At 33.7% G+C, this 10,114-nt stretch overlaps 1 protein-coding gene across 2 annotated transcripts in view; it reads left to right on the forward strand.

Annotated features, from left to right (window-relative positions):
• The window catches only part of Rock1 (Rho associated coiled-coil containing protein kinase 1), a 156,541-nt gene extending 151,883 nt beyond the window's left edge, over nt 1-4,658 (forward strand). For both annotated transcript variants that reach the window (XM_027942917.2, XM_071602872.1), the window contains exons 31-33: nt 362-623; nt 1,646-1,853; nt 3,112-4,658. In XM_027942917.2, coding sequence (XP_027798718.1) covers nt 362-623; nt 1,646-1,853; nt 3,112-3,115 — 474 coding nt within the window. In that variant the 3' untranslated portion in view covers nt 3,116-4,658. The remainder of the gene's footprint in view (nt 1-361; nt 624-1,645; nt 1,854-3,111) is intronic.
• Nucleotides 4,659-10,114: the final 5,456 nt, after the last annotated feature.

The raw sequence follows: 10,114 nt of genomic DNA on the forward strand, positions 1-10,114 counted from the left end.
ATTGATTCTTGATTTTAATTCTTGCGCTACAGGAGTCTTATTAAGGAAGTTGGGGCCTGACCCAACGTGAAAGAGATTAGGGCCTACTTTTTCTTCTATTAGAAGCAGGGTCTCTGGTTTAATTCCTAGGTTTTATGTGGTGCTGAGGATTGAACCCAGTGCCTCACAATGTTCAGCAATTTCTCTATCACCAAGCCACAACCCCAGCCCTAAAATTATAATTGTTAAAAGGCTCTTTTTACCTAAGTACTGAGTGTTTTGTGAAATAAGTGTAAAAATATGCCATTGCTTTTATACATGTGCAACTTTTATTTACAGATTAAGATTTTTTTTCTCTTTCTTTCTCTATTCCTGAATGTAGATACTATATGCAAATGAAGGTGAATGTAGAAAAGATGTTGAGATGGAACCAGTACAGCAAGCTGAAAAAACTAATTTCCAAAATCACAAAGGCCATGAGTTCATTCCTACCCTCTACCACTTTCCTGCCAATTGTGAGGCCTGTGCCAAACCTCTCTGGCATGTTTTTAAGCCACCCCCTGCCCTAGAGTGTCGAAGATGCCATGTTAAGTGCCACAGAGATCATTTAGATAAGAAAGAAGACTTAATTTCTCCGTGTAAAGGTAAAGCATGATAATTAGTTTTTACAAATTTAGTCCCAATAAAATAATGAGTTCTATATCGCATTGAAAAGGTAGGTTATGAGAAGTACTATTTTGACACTGATGGAAACATTGCAGGTATAATTTTACAGCTACAGATTTAGCTTTAAGTACACTTTTTTTTCTTTTTAAAGAGGATCACCCCCTTGCCAGGCACAGTGGTGCACCCTTGTAATCCCAGCAATTTGGGAGGCTGAGGCAGGAGGATCACAAATTGAAAGCCAGCCACAGATCTGGGGATGTGACTCAGTGGTTAGGCACTCCTGGGTTCAATTTCTTGTACAAAAGAAAAACTATTAAGAAATTATCCTGTGGTGCACAGTGGTGCATGCATACAATCCCAGCAGTTTGGGAGGCTAAGTCAGGAAGATCACAAGTTCGAGGGCAGCCTATACAATTTACCGAGACCCTAACTAAAAAAATTAAATAAAGGGGGTGGGGATATAACTTAGTGGTAAAGCTCCCCTGGGTTCCATCCTCAGTACTGGGGAAAAAAAAGAAAAGAAAAGAAAGAAATTATCCTAAATTGGAGAGAAGAGTTATAGAGTGAGTTTCACTATATTCCTCTGTGAATTTTTACCTGTTGCCTACCTTCTTTTGTCTGGCTTTCTCTGCCTGGACCGGCATGCTGTATCATAGACAAAAATACCTTCCAGTTTAATCAGAGGGAACCTAAAGGGAAAACATAGAGTACAGACAGCTATTTTAAGATAAGAAACTTAAGTTCTATAAATATATTTATTTCACTTCTGCTTTTTACTTTATTTTTCTTACTTTATGACTGTTGGCTACTAGCTTTGTTTGTTTTTAATTAAGTTCAGCCTTAATTAAATTAAAGAAAAAAGGAATATATTGTTCAAACTTAATTAAGCATAGTTGTTTAATTTGAAACTATACAAACATGAAAAATTACACATTTGCTAGATTTGGGGTTCTAATATTATATGGTTTTAATTGTGCTTGCTTATTTTTTTTTAATATAGTAAGTTATGATGTAACATCAGCAAGAGATATGCTGCTGTTAGCATGTTCTCAGGATGAACAAAAAAAATGGGTAACTCATTTAGTAAAGAAGATCCCTAAAAATCCACCATCTGGTTTTGTTCGTGCCTCACCTCGAACACTTTCTACAAGATCCACTGCAAATCAGTCTTTCCGGAAAGTGGTCAAAAATACATCTGGAAAAACTAGGTAAGGATTAAAATGTTAACCTTTTTAACAGTGTGAAAGTCTCTGTTAAAATCAGAAATCTCATTTTTTTCACTACAGAGGACATCATTTATAATTAGGTCTTCATAGACTCACAGTTACTCTATGATTCATTTTAAAAATTAATATTATTAATTAATGTGATATTTAGTTCTGTGTCAAATTTTATTGTCATAAGTTTTTTCTTTATAATATTTATTTTTTAGTTGTACACAATACCTTTATTTTGTTTGTTTTTATGTGGTGCTGAGGATCGAACCCAGGGCCTCACACGTGCTAGGCGAGTGCTCTACTGCTGAGCCACAACCCCAGCCCTATCATAAGTTGATGTACAAAGCACATATTTATCCATTAATGTTTTTATACCTAGTAATTTATACCTTTTTAATGCAAATAAGGTTATATGAAACTTTCCTCATCTTCTTTAACTATGAAAATTAAAATTATTTGGTATTATTGATGAAGATGGTATTACAAATAAACTTTTCAGTTAAGTCCCTTTTTTTAAATTTTCAATGAAATGTTTTCAAAAATACCTAACATACTAGTTACAGTACATAATTAAATGTTTTCTATGGGAGAAATAAAGGAACTTTCACTAGGTCACACAGCCTATAGATTTGGAATCAGTTTTTGTCCTATTCTAAAGTATGTGTTCTTTCTCTGATACCAACTACCAACACCCCTTCAGATGTAATCACTAGAGCAGAGGGCCATTAGAATATAGAAGATGATACCTAACACTGATTTGTGTCTCTGCTTATGTTACCCACATCTTTCAAGCAAGTAAAAAATCTCTCCTTCATTCTGTCCTGTCAGTAACCAGATCTTTGAAATGACTCATAGCATATTTCTTACATATTTCTCAGTCACATATAACTCTAGTTTATCACATCACTCTTTAAGTAGAAGGCTATATCAACCATCTGGGTATAGCTGAGTGAAAAAATATGTTTAAAAAAGGGTAGAAGCAAAAAGGAGATAATTTTAAGTATGGTTTTCCTTTTCCCTATTTTTTGAGTTTTATGTAATTGTTGATTATTTTATATAAAGATAATATGTATGTACCTCCCCCCTATTCCCCGAGTTGTTATGAGTCAAATTCACAGGCTTGCACCTGATGGGCAAGTTCTGTACTCATGAACCAAACCCCCAGCCCTCTAATTTTTGTTTCTTGTATTTTTAAACTGAGTGTATTTCTTAAATTACAGATTTTTTTCCCCCTTTTTTCCTCCAACAGTTAACCATGTGACCTACTGCCTTGTGGAATCATGTGGGATGCTACCTGATAAACCAGGCTTCTTTAACCATGCAGAGCAGACAGGCTGTTTCTTTGACACAAATATCACAGGCTTCAGGGTTAAGATTGCTGTTATTCTGTCCTTGCTTTGGCACAAAAGCACACTGAAAGGGTTTTTTTTATTATTATTGCGGGTTTGCCTACAGGTAGATTAGATTAATTATTACTATGTAATGCAGATACAATTGGGGAAAGCTTAGCTAGATATATTTTTTTAAAAAGGTGCTGCCTTTTTGAATTTCTAAGAAAACGCCTGTCAGTTGTGATAGAATGCAGTTTTCCTCATATGAGTGAGAGGAAGGAATTTTCACTTTCAAGTGGAATGGCCATCACTATCAAGATCAGCTCATGGAAGGAGTAAAGAAAATATCTCAAAATGAGACAAACTGAAGTTTTTTGTTTTGTTTTGTTTTGTTTTTTAAATGACATTTTAAGTTTTTGTGCTCTTGCAAGACTACAAAATTATTTTAAGAAAACAGTGACATTGCTTGAACTTCAGTGCCCTCACTGTAGAATTAAAAAGCCTTACTGTTGATTGCTTGTGATGGACTTGAAGGAGAAATTAAATATCTTACATTATGCTTTACAATACTGTATATGTTTCAGCAAGTTTGTAGATTGGGGAATGGGAAAGACAAAAAATTACACTTAATCTATGCATTTTTGCCAAGCCATATTATTTTACTACTAGAGACATTAGGAACTAACTGTACAAAAGAACCAAGTTTAAAAGCATTTTGTGGGGTACATCATTTCTGTAATTATATAATGTATTTCTTTGTGGTTTTAAGTGATAAAGACATTAAGTTAACAAACATATAAGAAATGTATGCACTGTTTGAAATGTAAATTATTCTTAGAACACTTTCAGTGGGAGTTGCATTGCCCTTTTAGTGCCTTAATTTGAGATAATTATTTTACTGCCATAAGTATAGAAATTTCAAAAAAACAAATTTTCAAAAAATTATGTGTGTCAGTGGGTTTTTCATTGATAATTGATTTAATTTAAAATGTTTAGAGATTTGTTGGACTTTCATAAATTGAGTACAATCTTTGCATCAAACTACCTGCTACAATAATGAATGACTTTATAAAACTATCTGCAGAAATTATTCAAGGTTGCACCAGTGTAAAAAGAAAATTATGGCAATACATCCATGATGTTTTCCAGTTAACATAGGAATTACCATATAAATACTGTTAAACTCTTGTCTAGTAACAAGAGTTGATTTGTATGGGCAGTATGATTTATTGTTTATTTTTTTAACCAAATACCTCCTCAGTAATTTATAATGGCTTTGCAGTAATGTGTATCAAATAAGAAGCACTGGAAAACTGATCGTCTCTAGGATGATATGCATGTTTCAAGTGGTATTGAAAGCCGCACTGATGGATATGTAATAATAAACATATCTGTTATTAATATGCTAATGACTCTGTGCTCATTTAATGAGAAATAAAAGTAATTTATGGAAGGATATTTTTAATGATGACTGCTATGGTCTTTTCTTGTGGCTGAAAATGAATAGAAAAGCATTGCAAATTAGTCCCTGATTGTATACAAATGTTCATTAAATGTGTATTTCTAAAAGATAATACCTGGTTTGGACTCTAAAACAAACAAGAGTGGCTATAGTTAAAGTATCTATTAGGAAACAGTTCTCTATGGGCCGCTTCGATTTCTTGTAAGCAGAGGCTCTGACAACCTTTATTCTGGGCTGTCATTTCGAAGAGTCTTTATATAGTGAATAGCCTTAGAAGATAGTGTGTCTATTTAGAGGAAGGCAGGTCCATTTATTGTCCGGTATAATGAAAATAATGTTCTCCCTCCATGGTCAGAGCCAGCTAGCTTTGCTCATTACAAAAGATTCAGGTTCCATAAACTTTAAGCTCCTTACCTGTGATGCAAAGCTACCATATGCACAGTACCCATCTGTGTCACTCTGTATTAACCATTTAAGACTTTGTAGCAAAGGGAACTAAAAGGAACATGAGGTTGGTGCTGCTTCCTGTACTGTAAATAATAAAGTCATTTGACTGTGACCTAGGAGTTTGAGGTCTTCTGCCTAGATTCATGACTGCTTAATTGTAGCTTACAAATTGGGTAAAATCTCAGATCCTCTACATGTCTGCCAATGTCCTTAATGCCTTCTCAGAACCATTATCATTAATTACCCAATATATTAAAGTCCAGTTGCAAAGAACACTGTTAATTCTCATTAATTCAAGCAAGAAATGATTTAAACAAAATAGTAATCTGAACATAAAATTCTTGAGAACTGCACAAGTTTGAGGAAAGATGAGGTCAACCAGGAAAGCTGGCGCCTCAACAATGTGAGAATCCTGAGAGAACCATGATCAGGAAGCCACACTGGCATTGCTGTTTTTCTACAACACTTTGTGTGCCTGCTATGATCCCAACCCAGTTAGATGCTTTATACCATTCCTCTTGCCACCTATCAATCTCATGTCCATATACTGGGATCTCTTTGTCTACACCACCTCAGAAAAATCACTTTCATGACCCTTACTTGCCAACAACGGCACAGCCTCCATCTCACGTCAGCCTTCTATATATAGGTGCATTTACTTGGCCAAAAATTAAATCACATTCAGAACTAGCTGCAAGAAAGTCTGGGAAATATCTATCTTTTAGTTTTTTCTACACTTCAATTACAGGAAGACACAAGAGTATGAAATGAAAGTTCAACATCAAGCCAGCCCATTTACCCATAAGCAAGCTTTAGCTAAGACCTGACTGGGACTTAGCCTCTATAATATAAAGAAAACATAGGTATTGTCATTATGTCCAGGCTCAATCCAACTGTGATCACTTGTGGTTTTTTGAGGTTTCAGCTTGAACAAAATAACCTGTCCTCCATTTTTAAGTAAAAAATATTAGTAAGCAAAAAATTTAAACATGGCATTCAAACTCATAATTACTTAACAAAATGCATATTTATTTATTTTTAGTTATTGAGGGCCTTTATTTTTAATTATTTATTTATATTTTTATTTATTTTTAGTGCTGAGAATCAAACCCAGTGCCTCACACGTGTTAGGCAAGTGTTCTACCACTGAGCCACAGCCCCAGCCCTTTTCATTTACTTTTTATGCCACTAGAAATTATATACAGTAATCCCACCATGAGGGGGTTACATCTAAGATGCCTGGATACGAGTATAGTATCAAATACACGGTTTTTTCTTATACCTACCTAAATACACAAATTTAATGCCCTTTCCATCTTAGCTAGGCACTTACATGCTGTGTCCATAACTTTTGCAGTGTGAGGTGCAACAGCAAAACTAGCACAAATTTCTCTTCCTGTCACAGTTTTACAGAAAACATTCTTACCATATATCTTAACAACTGCATCATGTGATTTTATGTTTTAATTGAGTCAAGAACTTTTCACTTACAGCACTTTACAGCCTACCTTTGGCATATCTAAATTGCCATCATTACTACTCTTGCATTGGGACCATTTTTTAGTTAAACAAAGGTTACTTGAGCACAAGCACTGTGATACCAGTCTTAGAACCAAAATGTCTACCAAATAACAGATCAGGAGTATATACAGTGTGTAAACGCTGATCCAACAGGTCATGCACATTTGAGCAGCATCACGAGATTTTATCACACTACTCCGAACAGTGTACAATATAAAACTGATGAATAGAGCTGCAGAAAGTGAAATGAAAAAGACTATAATGTAATAATCAAACTAAAAGTAATTTTGTTACTTCTTACTGCATTGCTAATTTAAGTTTCAAGTTTTTGTTTTCCATTGTCTAAGACTTTTAGAATGCTTTTTGCTCAGAAAGAAAACACAAAATTGGGGCTGGAGTTGTTGCCCAGTGGTAGAGCACTGGGTCCAATCCTCAGCACTGCATATAAATAAATGAATAAAATTAAAGGTCCATCAACAACTAAAAAAAATTTAACAAAGAAAACACAAGATTATCATCTATTAGCATGTATTATGATGAACAATTAAAGGCAATGTCAAAATGTAGTCACTTGTGGATACAATGTACTACACATACTACATTTGCTTTTTAATTTCTTAATATCATTTGATGAACAAAAATTCTAAGTTTTAGTGAAGTCTGATTTATTGAACTTTGCCTTTATACTTAGTGCCTTTCACACTCAGTTCTATAATGCAGCTGGAATTTATTTTTGAAATAGAAATCAAGAATTTGTTTTTGTTTTATTTTTTCCATGTGGATATCCATTGGTCTGCAGGAATTACTGAAAAGGCAATTCTTTCCGCATAATAAATCAGTTTCTCTGTTTGCCAATATCATACTGTTTTAAATATAAGATATCTGTCATGTAAGTCCTACAACTTTGTAATTCTTTTTTTGGGGGGGAGGGCGGAGGCAGGTACCAGGAATTGAAGTTGGAGGCACTCAAACACTGAGTCACATCCCCAGCCCTATTTTTTTGTTTGTTTGTTTTTTATTTTGTTTAGAGACAGGGTCTTAGTTGCTTAGTCCTCGCCACTGCTGAGGCTGGCTTTGAACTCGTGATTCTCCTGTCTCAGCCTCCCGAGCTGCTAGGATTACAGGTGTGTGCCACTGCTTCAACTTTGTCATTCTTTTTTTTTTTTTAATATATATATATATTTTTTTAGTTGTAGTTGGACACAATATCTTTATTTTTATGTGGTACTGAGGATCGAACCCAGTGCCTCACATGTGCGAGGCAGGTGCTCTACCAATGAACTACAGCCCCAGCCCTCAACTTTTTCATTCTTGACTTGGCTATCCTTTGCCCTTTGCATTTCCAAGTCAACAACTTATAAACATAGCAAAAATGGAACATGGGCCCAGCTGTGTAGAAGCTTTAAAATATTTTTAATTTCCACTAAAAAACAAAAAATAAGGCTACTAGCATTTTGAGTGGTTTTGCATTCAGACTACTAATGGATCAATCAATATCTTTACAATTTTGTCTTCCTGTCTATAGACATGTTAAGAAAATGAAAAACATGGTAAGCCATGGCACAGAAATGAAACTGACATGTTTGTAAATGTTATAATTGTTTATGTAGAAGTCTATAGTGAACTTTCAAAGGCTACTACCTACAAGGTCAGTATACAATAATAATTTGTTTTTCTGTATACTAGTAACAGACAATTAGTGAAAAAAATTAATGGTACTATTTAAAAGAATAAACAAATCCACTGAAAGAAGTATAATATATCTACCAAGAAGATAATTAAAAAATCAAAGAAATTAAAAAAGACAAATGGAAATAATTTTTAACTCTGATCACTTTCACATAAAGTTAATATAATAAATTGGTTATATTCTGAGAATATAATAAGATTAGCCTTTTTAATCCACACTTGGAAATCTTTTTTCTTTTTCTTTCTTTTTTTTTTTTTTAAATGATGCTGGGATTAAACCAAGAGCCTCACACATGCTAGGCAACTACTCTACTCCAGCCCTACACTTAGAAATCTTAATCACAATTGTTCTTTATTTTTATAATATATATTGCTATCCTGTTATAGTTGTTAAAATCAATTTCTGGTTAGATAATATGTGTGTATAAAACTGCATTCAATGCTCTAGATATATTTTCACCAAATCTTTTCTGTTTTTAGTGTTATATTTTGGGCAAGATCTATGCTTATGGCAATAAATGAAATGTAAAAGGATATTATAGTAAAAAGCTTAATTCTATCCTACCTAAACCCCTGCCCACTCTATTCTTTCATTGCCAGTATTAACCAATTTGATATGTATTAGCCCCAGAGTATTGTAACTTGGACTTTTGTGAGGTAGAGAAAGAATAATATTAACTCCATTTACATAGGGAAAGCCTGAACTAAAAGTAATTGAAAATCTCTCTTGTTAAATATTAATGAATCATATAAACAATAAAATATGACATTATTTCCTGAGCTCTCTATTTACCATGAAGTATTTTGAGATGTTGGAGTTAAAAGGAAAAAAATAAACTATTTAGAAATAGATTTGTTGTTTAATTTTATTAATATGATTCTTTGCAAGTTTATGAACGTTAATATAATAATATTATAGGATGATTTAGCCATTAAATTGAATACACTAGTTCATTTGCCTGGATCACTGGCATTGTAAAATCAAACATTCACTTAGTCTAATTGTTTAAGAAAGACAACAACTATTATAAACAGCAAAAATGGAACATGGGCCCAGCTGTGTAGAAGAAAATATTTTGGATCTGCCTTTTACTTTGGCCTACTATGTTTCTTAGATTACTCTTCATTACTCCTCCTCAGTGTGTCATTAATTCTACTTGGGTAAGTTCTATATGTGCAACACATTTGCTAACTCAGATCCAGTCTCCTTGAAGGTATGTCAATCACAAGAGGAGCATAAATAAAGTCAAATGTACAACTACTAGATGAAAATGTCAAGTTATTTCCTCTAGTGAGATACCTCAAGATCTTGAACTCAGAAGTTCAAAGTCAAAACATGACTTGCAGCTTTGTGAAAACCATCATTTAATTCTCACAACAACTTTATGAGGTATTACCATCCCTAATTTATTGGTGAGGAAACAATTTGAAATTTTACTCTTATATGGCTACAAATCTCAATTTTCCAGATGAAATATGAAAGTTAACTTACAGCTTTGAAAGAAAGAGTCACAAATTTGAATCTTGACTCTTCCTTTACTGGACTTGAGTATGTTTCACATATCATAACCTATTATTTAGGGAGGAAAAAAACCCACCATTTGATTTCAGTGTCATGGTATGAAAAAATACCAATTATTTTTCTAAGCTTTATAATTGGAACTCGAAGTAGATTGAGCTATAGATAGGAACGGTTTGTGAAATACATAATAACAAAATACTGTCACGACTGAAGGTATAACTCAGTAGTAGAGGATTTGTCTAACATGCAGGAGGCCCTCTGAGTTTAATCCCAGAACTAT

The sequence above is a fragment of the Marmota flaviventris genome, chromosome 16 (genome assembly GCF_047511675.1).
Source record: "Marmota flaviventris isolate mMarFla1 chromosome 16, mMarFla1.hap1, whole genome shotgun sequence".
Lineage (NCBI taxonomy): Eukaryota > Metazoa > Chordata > Mammalia > Rodentia > Sciuridae > Marmota > Marmota flaviventris.